Here is a 22,294-nt window from a genome sequence, read left to right on the forward strand (position 1 = left end):
GTAAACCATCGCTGAGTCAGTAGGTGCTCAAGGGCGCAGCGCCACACTTACTGGGGCTGCTGCACAGAGCTGCCGGCCAGACGCAGCTGGGCCACAGTGGGTGTCTGCTGTCCCACGGGTGTTGACCACCTGCCTCTTGGGACACTGTCAGGACCCCTGGAGGAATTTCATACATGCTGGGTAGCTCACGTCTTAGGTCACACATCCCAAGCCTTTCCTCCAAACTTGGGGACATTTCCATGGGAGGTGGTAACGGTGCAGGGAAGCAAAGCACCACTTAGTGCAGTGGGTCAGCAAGGTTGGGATGGCTACACCCAGTCTGCAGGTGAGGAAACCAAGGCTGTGTGATGGGCACACAGGGGCGTGTGATGGGCACACAGCTCCTAAGTGGCAGGATTCGAACCCAGGTCTGCCTGGCTTCCCCCAGGCCCTCAGGGATGGGAGGACTCAGCTGGGCACCCTGTGTGCGGAGTGTGTCCCAGGCAGAGGCCCCCCTCTCACCCCCCACCTTCTCTGCGTGCAGCTCGGTGGTTTGGGGCCAAGCACCCAGCAGGGGCGCAGAGGAGGCAGCCCGCCCCTCCCCTGACCACACAGCTACCGGCAGCGCCGTCTCCTCGAGGGCGCCTACCTCTGCTGAGGGGTCCAGGCTGCATCCACCCTCACTGCCTGGCTGAACCCAGTGTGCTCCGAAGAATGTCCAGAAAGAGGATGGACTGGCCTAGAGCCAGTCTGAGAACCAGGCCCGTAGGCCCCTCAATAGAAAGAGGCATTCGGGGCCCCCAAGTAGCACTTTAATGTGACTATCGGTCGAAAGATGCATTCTGATTCCAGAAACACCGACATGTGAAACACAGCCTCCGAATCAAGGGAAGGTGATGCTTATAGCGCCATTCATAGATGTTTCTTGAGAGATTTACACACTTCACCTCCCTGGGACCCCACAGCAGCCCCAGTTCACAGATGGGGCAACGGAGGCCCAAAGAGGTGAAGTCATACGGGGTGGGGGCAGACTCCCCATGGAGTTGGGCAGGGAGGGAGCCTGGTGGTTTTCATGTGGGGTGGGAGAGCCCCCAACACAGCGAGGGAGGAGCAGGGTGGCCAGAGGGAGGGGGGAGCTGCCCGACGTCCAGCAGGGGTCCGGTACAGAGAGGCAGCCCTTTTTACAGATGGAGAAACTGAGGCTCAGAGAGGTGAGGGGGTTGACCTGCGGTCACTCAGTATGTGAGAGCTGGGACTGGGACCAGCCTGACCAAGCATCCATGTGTCAGTGCCTCCAGGCCTTGAGGCTGGATGGCAGGGAAGGAAACTGGCTGAGACTCTCACCAAGGCAGATGTGGGAGGCTGGGAGGAGCAGACAGGAAGGGAAGGGAGGGGGCCAGGAACAGCGCCCTCCCCTACATGCTGGGAGGAAGAGGGGGAGGCAGAAGGGCCCCAGGGGCAGGAGGGGAGCCAGCCAGGAGGGACTGTTGCCAAGGAGGCCACAGAGGAGCTGGTGGTAAGGAGGGGGTGAATCCCCAGGGTGCGGGGGCCCCCTGGGTGCAGAGCGCTTGCCCATACATAAGCCACTCTGTCCCTGGCTCCCCTCCCAAGGGCAAACCTTCCCAGGTCTGTGGGGCCATCGTGGAGCAGGTGGCGGCAGCGCCCATGCCCTTGAGTGCAGCAGCTGGAGGCTGTGCATCCACGACCAAGCCAAGGGCTGGGGCTCTGCCGCGGGGGTGAGGTGGGGGTGCGAGACAAGGACTGGGGCCGGGCCAGCCCTGACGTCTCCCTCGGCAGGGCCTTGGGGTTCCAGCCTGGGGATGGGCCAGCTCTGTCACACACCAGCTGTGTGGCCTTGGGCCGGGTACTCCCCGTGCACCGTGCAAGTCGTTGTGCAGGGGTATCGGGCCAGGGGTGGGGGAGGCTGCAGTTCACATGGCACTTGTCTCGTGCCCACTCAGAGGGAGGGGCACCTTCTCTAAAGGGCACCAAGCTGCCTTGTGCTCTTGCAACACCTGGGGCTCTCCTGCCCTGGGCCTCAGTGTCCTCACCTGTGAAATGGGCAGGATCATACCCATACTCAGTATGTGAGAGCTGGGACTGGGACCAGCCTGACCAAGCGTCCATCTGTCAGTGCCTCCAGGCCTTGGGGCTGGATGGCAGGGAGGAGACTGGCCCAGGCTCTCACCTGGCTGCCTGCTACCACCAGAAACAACGGGCAAGGAATGGCCAAGGCCAGAATGCATCAAGTGGGCTGGTCCTGATCCCCTGAGTGGCCTGGGCTGTTGGGCTCTGCTGAGGGTAGGGCTGTAGTGATCACCCTGCCTCTGGGGGCTCCCCGCAGACTGATCTCTCACCCAACAACCCCATTGTCCAGATGATGAAAGTGAGGCTCAGAGAGGGTACAGGTCTCACACAAGGTCACACAGCAAGTAAGCATCATGGCTGGGATTCTCCCAAGGGCTCTGACCTGAGGTCTGCAATGTCACCCTGCCTCAGACCCTCCTGCAGTCATAATGATGTAGACTTTATGACTGCCACTGTCATAAAGGGGGAGGAAAGCTGCCACTGTCCTCTGTGCTGGGCACCATGATTTGTACTCACCTGCATCGTGCCATCATGTCACGGTACAGAAGGTCCAATTGTGGAAACTGAGGCTGGGAGAGAGGAGTGCCTTGCTCTGGATCACAGCTGGATTCAAAGCCCTTCAGTCTGACCAGAGCCGAGGTCTTTCCTCTGCAGCAGCGCTGGCCAAGGACTTCGTGGGGCACGTGTTCAGACAGCTGTGACTGACGGAAGCCAGCCTCTGCCCCAGCTCCTCCCAGATAGAAAGATAGAGGAGAGGGGGCTCCCTCACCTTCCCCTCCCCATGGGCTCCCCCAGAGCCGGGCAGCCTCCACTTTCCCCCTCACTGTCCCCGTCTGTCCGTCACACCTGTCCCTTCCCCATCCGTGGACCCCCACAGCCCTTGTCTTCTGTGGTGGGGAACAGCAAGGGAAGAAGTTTGCCCAGGGTCACACAGTAAAAAAGCTTAAAAGCAGACGGAGATTCCAGCCCAGTACTTCCTGGGCCCCTCGGCCTCTCCACCGTCCAGGGCTGGACCCTTCCCAAACACGGCTCTTGTGCTCTAACCAAATGCCAGGTTGCAGTGCCAAGCCTGTGCCTTACTCTGCGGATTCAGAATTCTGCAGGTTAAATGCTGTTGGAATTTGCCCATATCTGCCACCCGTCTACTCCACTCCTGTCTGGGAGGCTCAGTGGCCCCCACCTCCGACTCCCACCAGCGTATCCTCCACCCCCAGCCGGGAGGCTCCCCCTCTGCCCTCCCAGCTGCCCCAGCGAGGTGCTCCAGCCTCGCCCTCCCTCCGTTTTGCCTGGGGCCCACTATGGCCTTCTCTCCCACCCCAGAGCCTGGGCAGTGGCTGTCCTCTCTGCCTGTAACCTTCTTGGCGCTCCCGCCTGGCTCCGAGGATCCCCACCCTTTCATCACTAATCCTGTCTCTCTGGTTCCTGGAACGGGTCTGGCGTTAAGTGGGTGCACGGGAAATGAGTGGAAACCTCATTTTACCTGCAGAGGGACCAGGACAGACACAGACCAGGGCTTCCCAGAGGGCTGCTGGAGAGTTCTTGGAGCTCCCAGCTCCAGCCCTGACCCCAAACCCTGGCTCAGGCCAACAGTAGCAAATATTTACATTTGCAAAGTAAATTCCCGGGAGGGGAGCTGGGCTGGGGCAGGGGAGGCTACGCTCATGTGGTCTGTGGTCACTGGACCCAGCAGACCTGGGGGGAGGGTTATGAAGGAATAAGCCCCTCGGAGAGAAAGTCAGAACTGGAGCCCAGGGACACTGGCAACGTCTCATACCCCCGTTCCCGGCTGAGGGTGGGATTTAAACACCATGCTCTGCTCCCCTCTTCTCCTGCCCTGGTCCTGCTGTGTGGACGGGCAGCCTCGCCTCTCTGGGCCTCAGTGTTCTCATGAGGATCTGTTGAGAAGGAACATGAGACACTGGGCAGAGGAAAGGGCGGCTGCTTAGGGGGGCACAGGGCTAGAAACTGCAGATGGCACTGGCCTTGTGGAGGTCAAGATGGAGTGATGAGAGCTTGTTGGTGGGGGGCTTTGGTGGGTTCCCTGGTCTGTCCAGGAAGGCTTTCTGGAGGAGGTGACATGGGAGCAGTGGCTGTGGGGATGAGGAGGCAGCGCGCGTGCGTGTGTGTGTGTGTGTGTGTGTGTATAGGGCTGGCCGGGACCTCCCAGATGGTGGGAAGTGGCCCACAGTCAGGGTCCCGGAGTGGAGCCAGGGTTTGTGGTCCTGGGACTAGCCGGGAGCTCCTTGGAGGGCGAGGTTGGGGCTGGGGAGGGACCCTTCAGGGTGGACCACCAGGCTGGGGTGAGGGGGGCTCTCAGCCCACTGGGGCCCGCTCCAGGGGCCCTGGCTCAACACCAGTGGGAGGGAAATGACTTTTTAAAAAAAATTTTATTTATTTATTTATGGCTGTGTTGGGTCTTCGTTTCCGTGCGAGGGCTTTCTCTAGTTGTGGCAAGCGGGGGCCACTCTTCATCGCGGTGCACGGGCCTCTCACTATCGCGGCCTCTCTTGTTGCGGAGCGCAGGCTCCAGACGCCCAGGCTCAGTAGTTGTGGCTCACGGGCCCAGTTGCTCCGCGGCATGTGGGATCTTCCCAGACCAGGGCTCAAACCCGTGTCCCCTGCATTGGCAGGCAGATTCTCAACCACTGCGCCACCAGGGAAGCCCCGGGATGTGACATTTTTATCCTACAGGAGACCTTCCGCAGCCCTAGGCTTTTTACGTACTGGAATCTGGTGTGGTGTAGGGCCAGTTACACCATGGTTCATCCCTGAAAGTATTTCTGTCCGTTTATTAGAATTTGGGGGGAGCTTGGGGGGCCATTTTTTGTGAATCTTGAATCCAGAGCCAATATTTTCTGGTCTTTTTGACAGTTTTTGTTATTTAAACTTTCTTTCTTTTTTTTTTTTTTTAATTTTAACTCACAGTTTCTTTGAGCCAGTTATGTCTGCACTGCTGGTCAGACCATGCTTTCATTAGTTTTTCTAGTTCTCTCTGGCTCCCAGTGAAATGTCCCAAAGCAAGTGGGTTGAAAAAGAATTTCCAACCATATGTTCACAGATTAAAAACTCGGGGACACCCTGGCATGACATTCGAACCCTTATGTTCATTTTCAAGACAGTCATGTCTGCCGTCCACATTATTTTGCCTTTTATTTTGTTTGCTTGCTTTAAATTCATTTTCAGCCAGTGATTCATGCATTCCTCAACAAGAGGTTTAGTGAAGCCCTGAGGCCCTACTGCGCGCCAGGCACTTTCCCCAGCCACTCACAAGACGGACGAGGTCCCTGCCTGGTGGAGTTCACGTTCCAGCCAAGGAGGGCGGAAGATCAGACCGGGGAACTGGCAAGCAGATAACATGTTAGAGGGTGGAAAGTGCCATGGAAAAAATGGAAGACGATAGCAGGGTGGTGGGGAGGATGGGCAGGGCGCACGCTCTGCCCAACTTCATCCCAGAGAAAACCCAAAGTTCCATGGGTTTGGAGGGACGGCCTCTTCTTTTGGTCGACTTCCTGGAAGCAGCCATCCAGTGGCCTTTTACATTTTCACCTGGGAGCAAAGGGGATGAGGAGGGCTTACCGAGGCCGTTCTTCTCAGGAACCAGCATTCTTGACGGGCACCGTGCCTCCCTGCCTCTGCCCAGGGGAACCTGGGGGACTTGCAGTGCCAGGTGGCCCAGGAGAGAGGACGACAGGCCCTGGAGTTAGACTCACCTGGGTTCCAGTCCAGGCTCCAGCCTTCAGCTGGGTGACCAGTCTCTTTCCCTCTCTGCGTTGTTTCCCCCCAAAGGGAAATATTCATATTCACTCATCCATTTATCTGAGCACGGGGTAGGGGGGCAGAAGAGTGGTAATACCAAGCTACTCTGTGCCCCAGTTTCCCCATCTGTAAAGCAGAGGGGTTACTAGCACCCACTCACAGGGCTTCGTGAGGACAGTGAGTTAAGACTGTTTATGAGAAGTGCTTAGAATGTGCCGGGCCCAGCATAAGTGCTGCACAAGCATTGGCTGTTATTATTATTACCTACCTTGTAGGATCGAGCTGGGCTTAGCACTGGGCATGGCTCATGGTGGCATTACCACCCCCCACTGCTGTTGTTCTGCCCACAGAGCCCCCAACCCCTGCCCCAGTCGTGGGCTGCCAACCCCCTTCCTCTATCCCAGGTGAGATTTACCCCCTGTGAGAGTACAAGTCGCAGGCCCCCAGGGAGAGTATGCTGGGGATGTGGGCCCAGCCTGGGCGAAGGCCCCGTGGTGGGACCCGGAGAGGGTCTGGCAGCAACCCTGCTGGGGGTTGGCCAGAGGGACCCGTCTGGTTTGAATTCCCGGCGCCTCTCACTCCCTGCACCAACCCACAGCCTGGCTCTGAGCTGCCAGGCCCATGCCTTATTTGGGTCTTGTCTCCCCCCAGGCGACACTTTGCGGCCTTAAAAGGCAGGCCCGGGCTGTGGAGGGGGGGGGGCAGTTGCCACTGCTGGCTTCAGAGCCCCTCCAGCTGCACCCCCCGCCCCTGGCTTGGCCAGCCCAACCCTCCAGCTATGGAGAGGACCAGGTCCCCAAAGCCAGACCAGCCAGGATGGCCTGCTCCTCACAGGGGTGGCGGCAGGGGTGGCCTCCTGGAACAGGCCCCCGTGCCCTCCCAGGCAGCCAGCCTCCCTCTGGTTTTCATTTAAAACCAGAGCTGGATCCACTTCGGTGTCTTCTTACCAAGTGGGGCAGGGAGAGGGTGGATGGTGACGTTGCTGTGTTTATTGAGCACCTACTGCATACCAGGCCCTGTGTGTGCTCAGTGAGCCCTTTGCATGCATGGCCATCCTCAGGCCTCACACCAGCCCAGGAGGTGTAGAGATGTTATGATCCCATTTTACAGATGGGAAAATCAGCAGGTCCAGGGAGGACAAGTCACACAGGTCAGCAAGTAGCAGGGCTGGGACCTGACCTTGCATCTGTTGACTCTAAGCTCTTAACCCATGCAGCTTGCTGGGGTTGTTGGAGAAGCCCCCAGCCTCACCCGTGGCCCCCACCCATTGCCAGCCCCTCTCCCCAGCCCCGTCAGGTTGATAACCTTGTCCCAGCTCAGCCCAGTTCATGCTGTGTGACCCAGGTAAACTGCCCCACCTCTCTGGGCCTGTCTCCCTTTGCACTAAGGGGAGTAGGGATCCCTCTGTGGCTGCAGTGGCAGGTGGGGGGGAGGGGGACAGAACAAAATGTCACAGCCAGCAGGGCTCTCACCCTCACTGTCCGTCAGTTGTAGGCTCCTCTGGCTTCGTGGAGCCCGGGTGGTCGGGCAACGCCATGTGGCGGATGGCACTTCGGCCCACAGCCCTGTCAGGTGGGTCCTGGGGCAGCTGCTTGGGGTCCCCCTGGGCTAGGGGAGGCTGGAGGGGCTGGTGGTGACTGTCCTAAAAGCCAGCTGGGCCCAGCAGTGGAGGGTCAGGGATAGCACCCTGCGCTTGTCCACCGCAGGCTAGAAAGAAAACTGGAAGGTGGAGGAAGGGCCCCCCAAGGAGAGTCTGACCTGGGCCCAGGCACCTGAGACCCAGGACCCCCAGAGTCTTGCAGACACGGGTCCAAGCCCCCAGTTTCCTTTTTTTATTGAAACGACACTTTTCTGAGTGTCTGTAGGATGCAGGGCACTGTGCCAGGAGCTTTCCATAATCAACTTGTTTAAACCTCACCCCAGGAAGGCATCATTGTCGCCACTTTAAAGAGGAGGAGGCTGAGGGTCAGAGAGGGGACATACCCTGCCTGGGGCCCCGCAGCCAAGAAGGGACAGCGCTGGGCCTCGACCCAGGGTTTTTGCCTGTTACACAGTCACTCCACCCTTGCTCTGAGCTCAGCCTTCCCAGGTGTGAACGGGGTGACACTTGTCCTAACACACAGGATCATGGTGAGGACCGGAGAGGCGAGCTTGTATCGTGCTCGGCGGCTGCCCGGCACTGTTATGAATAACGTTGCGGTATCAGTGAGGAGGCCAGGGAGCTGGATGGTGGTTCTGGAAGAAGGGTCAGAGAGTGGCACCTAAGGCCATCCCAGTCTGGACTGTAATGTGTCGGTCCCCAAAGCTTCAAGCCGAGGCCAGCCCCGCCCATGTGGGATGCAGTCGTTTTGGATGAGGAGTCAGATCCCTGGTCCTGCTCTGAGAGAAACAGTCCCCTTGGAGGCTCTGGAGCCAAAGGACACCCACAGGGCATGGCTCACCCTGGACAGGCTGTGACTCTTTAGCCCCTTCCCTGTGATGGGCTATCTCATGGGTTGGGGTCATCAGGTATCTGTCCCCTCCCTCCATCCTGCCCCCAGGGGCTGAGGGGCTCCAAGGCGAACCTGGGAGCCCTGGCCCAGCCTGCTTCCTCCCTGCAGGTTGTCTCAACTGCAGCAAAGTGTCGGAGCTGACGGAGAGGCTGAAGGTTCTAGAGGCCAAGGTGGGTGAACAGCTTCCGGGGCAGGCAGGCACCACCCTCCCATCCAGCTTTCTCAGCCTCCCTTCCAGTGCCCACCCCGGGAAGCCTGCTCACAGTCAGACAGCCTGGCCTGCTCTCCTTCCAGGAGATCCATGAGGTTCTCCTATCCCCATCCCACCCAGAGACTCCTAGACACCCCCCCAGAGCTCGTGGCTGGGTCCCCTCATTGCCCCGTCACCTTCATCCTTTATCCCACCCACCCATGATGCTATCTTCCCAGTTCCAGAAAGCAAAAACATCTATTGCATGTCTCAAATTATCTCAAGATAAAAAGTTTTTAACCATTAAAAAGTAAGACATTCTAAATTTAGAAACATGAAAAACTCAGCACCATGAAAAACCTACCAGAAAACCATTGGCCTCTGTCGCCTGTGCCTCCAGAGAGAGCGATTGCCAACATTTAAGCATCTTTTCTTCCAGATTTTTTAAACACACATAGAGGCATTTACATTAATCTGCATATCCATTCCCTCCTCTAGGAATTTATCTTAGGAAGATTAGTTGTGAAGATGTTCATCCAAGTGTTAATTAAGAGGGAAATTTGAAAACCAAACAACAGAAGGGGTGGTTGTGTAATGAGCAAGTGTGGCTCAGTGGGATACTGGACAGCCATTAACAATGCCTCCATTTTCCAACACGAAAAGATGCCCCTGATCTATCTATCAAGTGGAAAAACCAAGCTTCTAAACAGCATGGGTTAAAACCCCCGTTATGAGGTGTGAGCACCCCAGGAACCCCACCCTGCTCCCCAAGCTCCCTCCCAGGGGAAGCCGGCATGAGGGGCAGCTCAGCTCAGGTCTGGGGGCTGGGTCTCAGTTCCGGGTCAGCTTCTCTCTGGGCAGGTCTACACGGCCCCCACTTTCTGGTCTGCGGGCATTCTGGCCTCTCTTAATCCTCAGTAAGTGGCTCACGGGACACCGCTGACCCTTCAAGCTCTCCCCTCCACTGGGTCCAAAAGTGGTTTTGTACACACCTCAGCACCTCTGTTTCATGCCAGACCCTCCCAAATTTCCCTTCAAATTTAGTAAAAATCCTTGCAGCCTGTGGTGCTTTAACAGACCAAGAGAAGTTTCATATTATGTATGCATATAAATATATATAAATATACTTATTAACATTCAGGTAAGCATAGGAAAATACCGCACGGCCCAGCAAACACGAGGACAGTCTCAGAGCTCAAAGTGGGTGACTGTGATGCTGTGTGATGACTTTTCTACAATGAATGTGATGAATTGTGCATTTTGAAAACCATAGTCACTTCTGATGAAGTTCTGGGCCCCTGTGAGTCCGGGTCTCCACTCCAGGCTGGGTTCCGCCAGCCACGTGGCCTCCTGCCCCCAACACCAGGGCCCCAAGCTGGCCTGACCCTGGCAAGACCCTGGTACCCACCCCATCCCTATTGTCCTCTTCCTCCATAGGTGGCGGTGCTGACTGTCACCGAGCAGGCAGTGCCCCCGACCCCAGCTGCCCCCGAGGGCCCCGCCCCGCTCTGGGGTTCCCCAGCTGCCCAGGGCAGCCCCGGGGATGGAGGCCTCCAAGGTGAGTGGGTCAGTGGGGAACACGCTCCCGTGTGACGATGAGTTGGTTCCAGCCCCCTCCCTGCTGCTGACTCCCAGCTTGACCCCCTTGTGGGCCTCAGTCTTCCTAGTTTTCCCTTGGGCCTGAGGGGATGGTCTCCAGGGGCCCCTGAGCACTGGAGTCCTGGGAGGCCCAGCAGCTGGTGGAGCAGGGGTAGGAACTCTAGACACCACTGACCCCTGCCTACCCCTCCACCCCAGGGCTACCAGGAACCAGAGAAAACGTGAGGGCCCCTCTGCTCCCCCGAGATGGTAGGTGCTGGCGGGGCGGGCAGGGCCGGGGGCAGGCCAAGCGCAAGGCCGGAGCTGCGGAGCTGATGAACTTTCTCCCCCAGATCGAGTTGGTGCCCGGGGGCTTCCTGGGCCCTCTGGCCCCAAGGGAGACCCTGGCAGCCGGGGCCCAATGGGGATGAGAGGCCCGCCAGGTGAGTGCCCACAACACCGGCCCTTCCAGCTCCCCTGGCCAGCCCCGCTCAGGTGAGCCCAGGCTGGGGCCTTCCTTACCAGACCCTGCCCTCCTGGAGCTCCCAGACCATGGAGGCTAGTGGGGGGTAGGCCTAGGCAGGGGAGAAATAGCAGTGCCCACCCCACGTGACCAGGGTTCTTATGGGGGACATTGCAGCTAAGGGAGCCCTAAGGAAGGAAGCCCAGACCCAGCCTGGATGGAGTGGGGGACGGGGAGGGCTTCCCAGTGGGAGCTACACCTTAGGTGAGGCCTCAGAATGACCTGAAGTGCACACCAGGCAGCGCCAAGGGAGGATTGATAGAGGGAGCAGCTCGTGCAAAAGCCTAGAAGAGAGAGGAGAGAACATTCTGGAAATCAGCGTCTGCTAGGCACCTGTTGTGTACCAAGTGTCCACTGTCCTGAAGCCCCAGGGGAGGGCTGTGTTCATCCCCCTCATAGGCGGCCAGGGAGTCTGGCCTGTGGCCTCTGGAGCCGTCTCGTACCCGCTGCCCCTGGCTGCCTCATCCCTCCCCCTTGCAGCCACCCTGGGCCTCCCTGCCTCTTGCATACCCACCAAACCCCCTGGTTCCATTGCAGGTCCGCAGGGCCCCCCAGGGAGCCCTGGCCAGGCTGGAGCTGTGGGCACCCCTGGAGAGAGGGGACCTCCAGGCCCCCCAGGGCCTCCTGGCCCCCCAGCCCCACTTGGACCACACTACACCCGGATCTCCCAGCATGGTGAGTCCCTTGGGGTCACAGCAGGTCCAGGTGGTGGTGGGGTGAGGCTGGCATGACCATCTGCCAGGCACCTTCTGTATACCAGGCTTGCCCTTGGGCCATAAGTCACCTGATCCTCCAATGGGCGCTGTTGTCACTGATGAGGAAAACTGAGGGCCAGAGAGGGGAGATCACACAGCCAGGGTACAGGGGGGCCGGCTTCAGATCCACGAGGCCTCCAGAGCCTGTGCTGGGAACCACCAGTATCAGGCCCTCCCACCAAGCCTTGGAGTTGGCCGGGATCCAGCCCTCAGAGCACTGGGAAGCTTGAGGCCTAGCAGCAGGACGTGAGCCCTGAACTCCCAAGGCCACAGCCCTGCCTCTGTGCTCAGAGAGGCCCTGCCCCCTCCACCCAGCTGGGCCCTGACACGCATCCTTCACCTTCTCCGAAGCCTGACTTGCATGCGCGCTGCCAGGGGTCAGCGCTTGGAGTGCCAGGTTCAACCCCATCTGCATCATACCTTTGGTGCGTGACCAGGCACCATTCATTCATTCTCCCTCTCCAAGGGACTTCCCTGGCGGTTCAGTGGTTAAGACTCTGCCCTTCCAATGCAGGGGGCACGGGTTCGATCCCTGCTCAGGGAACCAAGATCCCACGTGTGGTGGGGCGTTGCCAAAAAAAAACCAACAACAACAAAACATTCTCCGTCTCAGAGCCTTATCTGTATGACACCCATGCACAGAAGCTTGGCACAAAGTAAGTGTCAAAAATGGTAACTTTTATTATTATTCCCATTAGGCATGTGACAGTACAGGCTCAGCAGGGTAGACACTTGCTGTATGTCACTGGCTAGACTCTGGCAGTGTCTCCCTGCTTCCTGGTCCTGCATGGCCAACAGTCTCCTGACTCCCCACCCTTGGAGTGGGTGCCTGGTGGCCCCAGCCATTCTGCAGGCTGTCCCACAGGGCAGTCAAAGCTGGCTTGGCAGAAGTGACAGGTTAAAACTGACTGCCCCACTCTGCCCCGCCCAGCCCAGCCCTGCTCACTCATCTTTCCTCCCCCAGGGGACCCATTTCTGTCCAACACCTTCACTGAGACCAGCAGCCACTGGCCCCAGGGACCGGCTGGGCCCCCAGGCCCCCCAGGACCCATGGGTAAGTTGAGTCCAGGTCTAGGGTAAGGGGCAGGGTTGAGGGATGGCAGAGACACTAGGGCTGGCTATCAGGAGGGAGCTGATGGTGGACTTCCTGGCATAGTACTGTTTCGGACCTGAGGACATCATGTCTTATTCCAGGTCCTCCTGGACCTCCTGGTCCCATGGGCATCCCTGGGAATCCTGGACATATAGTGAGTATTTCTCCATATACTCCCACTCTTCTGTCCGTCCACCCACCCCCCCACACCCAACCCATCCATCCACTCACCTATCCACCCACCCACCCACTCAACCACCCATCCATCCATCATCCATTCATCCATCCTTTCATTCATTCATTCAAGCATTTATGGAGCACTTAATGTGCAAAATACTTTCCATAAATCTTCTTATTCAGTCCATGTAACAAGAAGCAAGTATTGTTATCACCTAAGGCCAAGAAAGGTGGAGATTCTTGCCCTAGGGCTGTGGCCAGCACATGGCAGCTTCCAGATCAATGCAGGGACTGTCTGACTCCAGGGCCATCGCTCTGAACACTGAGCTGTATGAACTTCCTGTTGTGTGCCAGGCATTGGGTGTGTGGTGAAGGGCCCAGAGGCCCAGGCCAAGCTGGGGTGCCCTTCCCTACCCCTCTGACCCCTAAGTCCCTGCCCACTCTACCCTGCCCCAGCACAAGGCTGAGGCCCTGTCTTGTTGCTCAGGGACCCCCAGGCCCCACTGGACCCAAAGGAATCTCCGGCCACCCAGGAGAGAAGGGCGAGAGAGTGAGTATTGAGGTGGCCCTGGGTGGAGGATTCTGGGGAGTCCTGGGCACCCTGGGTCAGACCCTCTGACAGCGCACTCCATTCTTCTCCTCCCTCCTACAGGGACTGCGTGGGGAGCCCGGCCCCCAGGGCTCCATGGGGCGGCAGGTAAGTGATGCTGCCCACCGTGCAGCACCCCCTCCAGGATCCCACAGGCCCAGACCCCTGCCATGGCTCCATCTCCTATGGCCAGAGCCCCTGACCCTCCCTGTCTGGTCCAGAGCAAGCTCCATCTCCTTTCTCACCCCCTGTCTCAGGGTCCCATCAGCCTCTTAGGATCAGGCTGCCTCCATCTCCCTCACTCTGGCTCTGTGTCTCTGTACCTGTTTCTCTTTCTCTATCTTCCCTCTGTGTCTCCATCTCTCTCACTCTTTGTATTTCCCTCTTTCTCCATCTCTCCAACTATGACTGTAGATTTGTCTGTTTCTCGCTCTAGTTTGGTCAGTTTTTGCTTCATGTATTTTGAAGCTTTGTTATTAAGTGCATACACATTCAAGATTTTAATGTCTTCTTGGTCCTTTTATCTTTATGAAATGAATATCTTTCTCTCTGGGAATACTTCTTGTCTTGAATTCTATTTTGTTTGATATTAAAATAGCCATACCAGCTTTCTTATGCTTGGTGTTTGCGTGGTATATATTTTCCAATCCTTTTACTTTCAACCTGTTTGTCTTTCTATTTAAAGTGCATCTTGGGCTTCCCTGGTGGTGCAGTGGTTAAGAATCCACCTGCCAATGCAGGGGACATGGGTTCGAGCCCTGGTCAGGGAACTGGGATCCTGCATGCTGCGTGGTGTGGCCAAAAAAAGAAAAAAGACATACTTGAGTCTTGCTTTTTTTTTTAAAACAGTCTAACTATTGAGTTCATTTACTTTTTTTTTTTTTTTTTTTTTTTGGCCACACTGCCCAGCTTGCAGGATCTTAGCTCCCCAACAAGGGATTGAACCCGCGCCCTTGGCAGTGAAAACACAGAGTCCTAACCACTGGACCACCAGGGAATTCCCATTTACATTTATTTATTTATTTGGTTGCGCTGGGTCTTAGTTGCAGCAGGCAGGCTCCTTAGGTGCAGCTCACGGGCTCCTTAGTTGCAGTTCGTGGTCTCCTTAGTTGTAGCATGTGAACTCTTAGTTGCAGCATGCATGTGGGATCTAGTTCCCTGAGCAGGGATCGAACCCAGGCCCCCTGCATTGGGAGCATGGAGTCTTAACCACTGTGCCACCAGGGAAGTCCCTCCATTTACATTTAGTGATGTATATTATTATTGATATGGTTCTGTTTAAGTCAACTATCTGGCTATTTGTGTTCTGTTTACCCCAAGCTCTCCTTTATTTCTTTTTTTTCCCTTCTTTTCCTGCCTTCTTTTTTTTTTATTTTAGATTTTAAAAAAAATTTTATTGGAGTATAGTTGATTTACAATGTTGTGTTTCAGGTATACAGCAAAGTGAATCGGTTATACATATACAAATACCTGCTCTTTTTCAGTCTTCTCCCGTATAGGTCATTACAGAGTATTGAGTAGAGTTCCCTGTGCTATACAGTAGGTCCTTATTAGTTATCTATTTTATATACAGTAGTGTGTACATGTCAATCCCAGTCTCCCAATTTATCCCTCCTCCCCCCTTTCCTCCCTGGTAACCGTAAGTTTGTTTTCTTCATCTGTGACTCTATTTCTGCTTTGTAAATAAGTTCATTTGTACCTTTTTTTTTAGATTCCCTGCCTTCTTTTGGATTGAGAATTGTCCTGTGTTGTCTCTACTAATGACTTTTTCACTATACCTCTTTGTGTTATTTTTTTCATGGTTGCTCTAAGGATAATAATATGCATCCTTTTACTTGAATTAGTATTATACCTCTTCATGTATATATAAGAACATTGCAACTGTATAATTCACTCCCTTCTGTCCTTGTGCTATTGCCATCATATATTTTACTTCTGTATTTGTTATAAATCCTCAATACATTGTTGTTATTGCTTTAAACAGTTGACTTTTAAAGAAGTTTAAAAAACAAAGAAAAATAGTCTTTTACATCTCATGATGTATTTATCGTTTCTATACTCTTTATACCTTCCTGTAGATCCAGATTTTCATATCGTATCATCTCTCTTGAGCCTAAAGAACATCCTTTAGCCTTTTTTGTAGTGTGGGTCTGCTGGCAACAAATCCTCACTGCTTTTGTTTATCTAAAACTGTATTTAACCTTAATTTTTGAAAGATATTTTCAGTGGATATAAAATGATAGGTTGGCAGTTTTATCCCCCTTTATTACTTTAAAGATGTTGTTCCGTGGTCCTCTGGCTTACGTAGACAATTACAATTTCTCATGAGAAACTGACTGTCATTCTTATTGTTTTTCCCCTGTACATAATATGTCTTTTTTTCCTTAGGCATTTAAGACTTTCTCTTTACCCTTGGTTTTCATCAGATTGATCATGATGTAGTTGGCTGTGATTTTCTTTGTGTTTATCCTGCTTTGGGTTGGCTGAGATTCCCGGATCTGTAAGGTTGCTGGGTTGTGTTTTTCGTTGGTTGTTTTGTTTAATGAATAAAATTCTTTTTTACAGCATTTTTTGAGTTCACAGCAAAATTGAGTAGAAAGTACAGAGAATTCTCATATACTCCCTGTCCCCACACGTGGATAGCCTACCCCACCATCGACATCTTACATCACAGTGGTGCATTTGATACAATTGATGAACCCACATTGTCATGTCATTATCCCCCAAAGTCCATAGTTTACATTAGGATTCATTCTTGGTGTTGTACATTCTATGGGTATTAATAGATGTATAATGACATGTATACACCATTGTAGTATCATATAGAATATTTCACTGCCCTAAAAATCCTCTGTGCTCTGCTTATTCATCCCTCTCTCCCTTCTAACCCCTGATCTTTTAACTGTCTCCACATTTTTGCTTTTTCCAGAATGTCATATAGCTGGAATAATACAGTATGCAGCCTTTTCAGATTGGCTTTTTTCACTTAGTAATACACATTTAAGGTTCCAGCGTGTCTCTTCATGGCTTGATAGCCCTTTTTTTTTTTTTTTGGTTTGAATAATATTCCATGGTATGTACCACAGTTCATTTATCCATTCACCTACTGAAGGACATCTTGGTTGCTTCCAAGTTTTGGCAATAGTGAATAAAGCTGCTATAAACATCCAAGTGTAGGTCTTTATGTGGACATAACTTTTCAATTAATTTGGTTAAATACCAATGAGTGCAATTGCTGGATCATATGGTAAGAGTATGTTTAGTTTTATAAACTTTTTTGTAAGTTTTTGTAAGAAACTATGGTCACCATACTATATCTTAGATCCTTAGATTAGAAGTTAGTCATCTGGGAGTTCCCTGGCAGTCTAGTGGTTAGGACTTGGCACTTTCACTGCCCTGGGTTCAATCCCTGGTCAGGGAACTAAGATCCCTCAAGCTGCACGATGCAGCCAAAAGAAAAAAAAAAAAAGAGCTTAGTCATCTTATAACTGAAAGTTTGTACCCTTTTACCAACCTTTCTCCATTCCTTCCCTCCCCACAATCCAGTCCCTGGCAACCACCGTTCTACTGTTTCTCTGAGTTCAACTTTTCTTTTCTTTTCTTTTTTTTTCGCATTCCACATATAAGTGAAACCACACGGTAGTTGTCTTTCTCTGTCTGGCTTATTTCACTTAGCATAATGCCCTCCAGATTCATCCATATGGTCACAAATGGCAGGATTTCCTTCTTTTTTAAGGCTGAATAATATTCCTGTGTGTGTGTGTGTGTGTGTGTGTGTGTGTGTGTGTAACCCACATAGTATTTATCTGTTCATCAATCAATGGACACAGGTTCTTTCCATATCTTGGCTATCATGAATAATGCTGCAATGAACATACGTCTTCAAGACAGTGATTTCCTTTCCTTTGGATAGATAACCAGAAGTGGGATTGCTGGATCATACAGTAGTTCTATTTTTAATTTCTTGAGGAATCTCCATACTGTTTTCCATAATGGCTGTACCAGTTTACATTTCCACCAGCAGTATACAAGTGTTCCCCTTTTTCCACATTCTCACCAGCATTTGTTATCTCTCATCTTTTTGATAACAGACATCCTAACAGGTATGAAGTGATAGCTCAAGTTGTGGTTTTGATTTGCATATTCCTGATGACTAGTGATGTTGAGCATCTTTTCACATACCTATTGGCCATTTGTATGTCTTCTTTGCAAAAATGTCTATTCAGGTCCTTAGCCCATTTTTTAATTGGCTTATTTGGGGGTTTTGCTATTGAGTTGTATAACTTCCTTATATATTTTGGATATTAACTCCTTATTGGACATGTGGCTTGCAAATATCTTCTCCGATTTCATAGGTTGCCTTTTCATTTTGTTGATGGTTTCCTCTCCTGTGCAAAAGCTTTTTAAATTGGGTTGTTTGTTTTCTTCTTGTTGAATTTTAAGAGTTCTTTGTATATTTTGCATATACAGAGATACACCTTTGTACACCTTTATCAGATGTATCTTTTGCAAATATTTTCTCCAAGTCTATATATAACTTGTCTTCTAATTCTCTTGACATTCACTTTTGCAGAGCAGAAGTTTGTAATTTTAATGAAGTCCAGCTTATCAATGATTTCTTTCATGGATTGTGCTTCTGGAGTTGTATCTAAAAAGTCATCATCAAACCCAAGGTCATCAAGGTTTTCTCCTATGTTATCTTCTACGAATTTTATAGTTTTGCATTTTACATTTAGGTCTGTGATATATTTTGAGTTAATTTTTGTGAAGAATATGAGGTCTGTGTCTAGATTCATGTTTTTGCATTTATATGTCCAGTTGTTCCAGCATCATTTGTGGAAAAGACTACCTTTGCTCCATTGTATTGCCTTTGCTCCTTTGTCAAAGATCAGTCAAATATATTTATGTGGGTCTATTTCTGGGCTCTCTATTCTGTTCCATTAATCTATTTGACTGTTCTTTAGCCAATACCACACTGTCTTGACTAGTGTAGATTTATACTAAGTTTCCCTCTAAGCACTGCTTTCACTATCTCCCACAAATTTTGCTAAGTTGCATTTTTATATTCATGTAGATCAAAGTATTTTAAAATTTCTCTTGAGATTTGTTCTTTGGCCCATGTGTTATTTAGAAGTCTTTTGTTTAATCTCCAAGTATTGGAGGAGTTTCCGGTTATCTTTTTTTGTGAGGGGGGCTGTGCCTCGCGGCTTGTGGGATCTTAATTCCCCGACCCGGGATCGAACCCATGCCGCCTGCAATGGAAGCTTGGAGTCCTAACCACTGGACCGCCAGGGAATTCCCTCCAGTTATCTTTTTGTTAGGGATTTCTAGTTTAATTCCATTGTGGTCTAAGAGCATACATTGTATGATTTTTATTCTTTTTAATTTGTTGAGATATATTTTATGGGCCAGAATGTGGTCTATCTTGGTGAATGTTCCATGTGAGCTTGAGAAGAATGTGTAATCTGCTATTGTTGGATGAAGTGGTCTACAGATGTCAATTTTATCTGGTTGAGTAATGGCATTGGTGGATTCATCTATTTCTCTTTGCAGTTCTATCGGTTTTGGCCTCACATATTTTGATGCTCTGTTGTAAATTGCATACACATTAAGGATTGTTATGCTTTCATGGAGTGGTGACCCCTCTATATCCACGATAACTTTCCTTGCTCTGAAGTGTGCTCTGTCTGAAATTAATATAGCTACTCCCACCTTTGTTAAAAAGTTAATTTATTTTATTTTATTTTTGGCTGCATTGGGTCTTTGTTGCTGCGCACGGGCTTTTCTCTAGATGTGGCGAGTGGGAGCTACTATTTGTTGTGGTGCGCAGGCTTCTCATTGCCGTGGCTTCTCTTGTTGCAGAGGATGGGCTCTAGGTGTGTGGGCTTCAGTATTTGTGGCACGTAGGCTCAGTAGTTGTGGCTCGCGGGCTCTAGAGCGCGGGCTCAGTAGTTGTGGCGCACAGGCTTAGTTGCTCCGCAGCATGTGGAATCTTCCTGGACCAGGGCTTGAACCCGTGTCCCCTGCATTGGCAGGTGGATTCTTAACCACTGCGCCACCAGGGAAGTCTGAGGCTCTGTTAATTTTTTAAAAAATCTTTCTTCTCTCTGTGCTTCACTTAGAATTATTGCATTGACCTGTCGTCAAGTTAATTGATTATTTCTTCTGTTATGGCACATCTTCAGTTAATCCCAGCTAATGAATTTTTTATTTCAAGTATTATCATTTTCATTTCCAGGATTTCCATTTGATTCTTTTTTCATAATTTTTGCATCCCTCCTGAAATTCCCCATCTCATCACCCATTGTATCAATTCCACTAGATTCTTTTATTTAAAAAAAAATTTTTTTTTTAAAAAGCTGGTATATTAACTCTGCTCTTTTTTTTTTAAATTTTAATTAATTAATTTATTTATTTATGGCTGTGTTGGGTCTTCGTTTCTGTGCGAGGGCTTTCTCTAGCTGCGGCAAGCGGGGGCCACTCTTCATCGCGGTGCACGGACCTCTCACTATCGTGGCCTCTCTTGTTGCGGAGCACAGGCTCCAGACGCGCAGGCTCAGTAATTGTGGCTCACGGGCCCAGCTGTTCCGCGGCATGTGGGATCTTCCCAGACCAGGGCTCGAACCCGTGTCCCCTGCATTGGCAGGCAGATTCTCAACCACTGCGCCACCAGGGAAGCCCTAAATTGTTTTATTTTTGGCTGTGTTGGGTCTTAGTTGTGGCAGGTGGGATCTTCACTGAGGCACACGGGATCTTTTGTTGCGGCACACGGGCTCTTCACTGCGGCACGCATGATTCTCTCTAGTTGTGGCGTGCGGGTTTTCTCTTCTCTAGTTGTGGCATGCCGCCTCTGGGGTGCATGGGCTCTGTAGTTTGCGGCACGCAGGCTCTCTAGTTGAGCAGCGCGAGCTCAGTAGTTGTGGCGTGCAGGCTTAGTTGCCCCACATCCCCTGCATTGGAGGGTGGATTCTTTACCACTGGACCACCAGGGAAGTCCCTCCACTATATCCTTTAACGTAGTTGTCACCGATATTTTAATCTCCATGTCTGGTAATTCCAGTACCTGGGTTGGCTATGGATCTGTTTCTACTGACTGATTTTTCTTTTACATATGGGTCACATTTTTCCATTTCTTCACATGTCTAATAATTTTGTATTGCATCCTGAACAATATAGACAATATAGTGAAGACAGTCTTCCTCTGAAGAGTGTTGAGTTTTGCTCTACGGTGTGGCTCCAACTCAGCTTTGTGACTTTAGGATGGGCAGTTCACGGACCATCCAAGGATTAGAGTGGAGTATTTATACAGATTTTGCTCCCTTACTGTGGCTCCCTGCTTTCCAGCATTTCCCCTCAATTTCCTCCTTCTTTGGCAGTCTTGACCCCAACCTCTGACTCCTCAGGCCAATAAGACTAAAGATTCTTGCTTGAGCTGTTTGCCAGGCAGAGGCGGCTGGGATGAGCCCTCAGAGGAAAAGCCATAAATATACTGATGTTACCCAGTGCGGTTCCCTTCTTTCTAAGGTCAGATATCCTTCAGTTACTGGCTGCTCTTTATCACTTTCCATTGCCTTCAAACAGTTGTTTTTTTGCATTTTTATCTCGCCCAAACGAGCTACTCTCTGTCTCATCCTTGCTCAGCCTCTCTTCCTCTCTCCATCCTCGCCTCTCTCACTGGTCCTACCTCTCTCTCCTTGCAGGGAGAACCTGGCCCCAAAGGAGACCCTGGTGAGAAGAGCCACTGGGTAAGCTCTAGCCCAGCACTGACCTCCCACTGCCCCCCCGCCCTGGACACTCAGGAGATTATTTGGGGGTGGGGGCACCCCATCCAAATCCCCTTTGCAACCTGGTCTCCAAGTGGGGAGCCTTGCCAGTTCTCAGCCCCAGCGTCCTCCCCAACCCTGTCCCTCCCCAGTGGGCAGGGCCAGCCTTATCAGCAGACCCTACATTCTCTGTCTCTGTCTTTATCCCTATCTCTGCCTTCCTTCTGTGGCCTTTCCAGGCCAGGGTGACCCTGCCAGTTCCTCCTGGGCAGTTTGGGCTGACCCAGTCCAGACTGCATCCCCTGCCTCCATAGCCCCCTCCCAGCAAGGGCTTTGGCTTCTGCTCCCCTGTCTGCAAAAGAAAGGGAAGCATGAAAACAATATCCACACAGAAGAACGGGACAGGAGGCCTTAGGAGAGCCATGAAGCAGGGGAAGGGAGGTGTAGAAATGCTGAGGTACACAGGAGCGCTTCGGTAAAAGGGACAGGGCACTAGACACCACCATACACATGTGAATCACAGGAAGGGAGACCTGGAAACCACCATGGACACATTGTACATGGTAAATGAGGTCAGGGGACCTAGATCCATTGTACCCAAAAGACCTATAATTAACATGAGGTCCCAGACACCATCACATACACAGGAGACCCATGAGGAGTGGGAGGAGAGGCCTAGAAACTGCCATACGCACCAGAGAACCATGGAAAATGAGATGGGGGATCTAGAAACCACTGTACACAAAGGAAGCCCATGAAGACTGGGACGGGAGGCCTAGAAACTGTCACATACACAGCAGACATAGAATAAATGGGAAAGGGGACCTAGAAACCACATGTGGAATCCTAGAACCTTCACAATCACGAGAGAGACTTGCCGTGAATGAATTTCAGGGCCTAGAAATCACCCACCCAGGAGACATGGGGGGAGGACTAAAAGCCCCATGGTGCAGGGACCTGGAAACCATCACTGACATAGGAGACATTTGGAAAACTGGATGGGCTGGGGGTAGACAGGAGAGGCAACTGGGGAGTTCTTTTGGAGGCTGGTATTGTGCCTCCCTCCCTCCTCCACCCCTCTCCCTGGTGCAGTCTGGCTGGGACGCCCTACTTCCTGGCATGCATTAGTTAATGAAGACATGGGAAGCACCCAGCGCCTGCCCTGCCCTCTCTGCTCCTGATTGTGGGGTCAGTGATGGATACAGCCGTGGGAGCCCCCCACCCTGCACGAGCCCTCCCGCATGTCTTTCCATGACTTCTGGGGTCCTGCTACCTCTCTGGCAAGCCTCTCCCGGCCCCTCACTGCCACCC

At 52.1% G+C, this 22,294-nt stretch overlaps 1 protein-coding gene across 10 annotated transcripts in view; it reads left to right on the top strand.

The window, feature by feature from the left end:
• Positions 1–22,294, top strand: part of LOC309611308 (kremen protein 1) — a 145,351-nt gene that overhangs the window by 113,843 nt on the left and 9,214 nt on the right. For 6 of the 10 annotated variants that reach the window (XM_082355573.1, XM_082355572.1, XM_082355564.1 and 3 more), the window contains 11 exons: positions 7,312–7,395; positions 8,424–8,485; positions 9,943–10,063; positions 10,303–10,353; positions 10,437–10,526; positions 11,144–11,281; positions 12,326–12,415; positions 12,556–12,608; positions 13,119–13,181; positions 13,284–13,328; positions 20,921–20,965. In XM_082355573.1, the coding sequence (XP_082211699.1) occupies positions 7,312–7,395; positions 8,424–8,485; positions 9,943–10,063; positions 10,303–10,353; positions 10,437–10,526; positions 11,144–11,281; positions 12,326–12,415; positions 12,556–12,608; positions 13,119–13,181; positions 13,284–13,328; positions 20,921–20,965 (842 nt within the window). Of the gene's footprint in view, positions 1–523; positions 813–7,311; positions 7,396–8,423; positions 8,486–9,942; positions 10,064–10,302; positions 10,354–10,436; positions 10,527–11,143; positions 11,282–12,325; positions 12,416–12,555; positions 12,609–13,118; positions 13,182–13,283; positions 13,329–20,920; positions 20,966–22,075; positions 22,172–22,294 lie in introns of those variants that run through there. The other 4 variants (XM_082355571.1, XM_082355570.1, XR_014234441.1 and 1 more) reach the window with 3 other exon arrangements.

Source organism: Balaenoptera borealis (genome assembly GCF_965194805.1).
Source record: "Balaenoptera borealis genome assembly, chromosome: 14".
Classification (NCBI taxonomy): domain Eukaryota; kingdom Metazoa; phylum Chordata; class Mammalia; order Artiodactyla; family Balaenopteridae; genus Balaenoptera; species Balaenoptera borealis.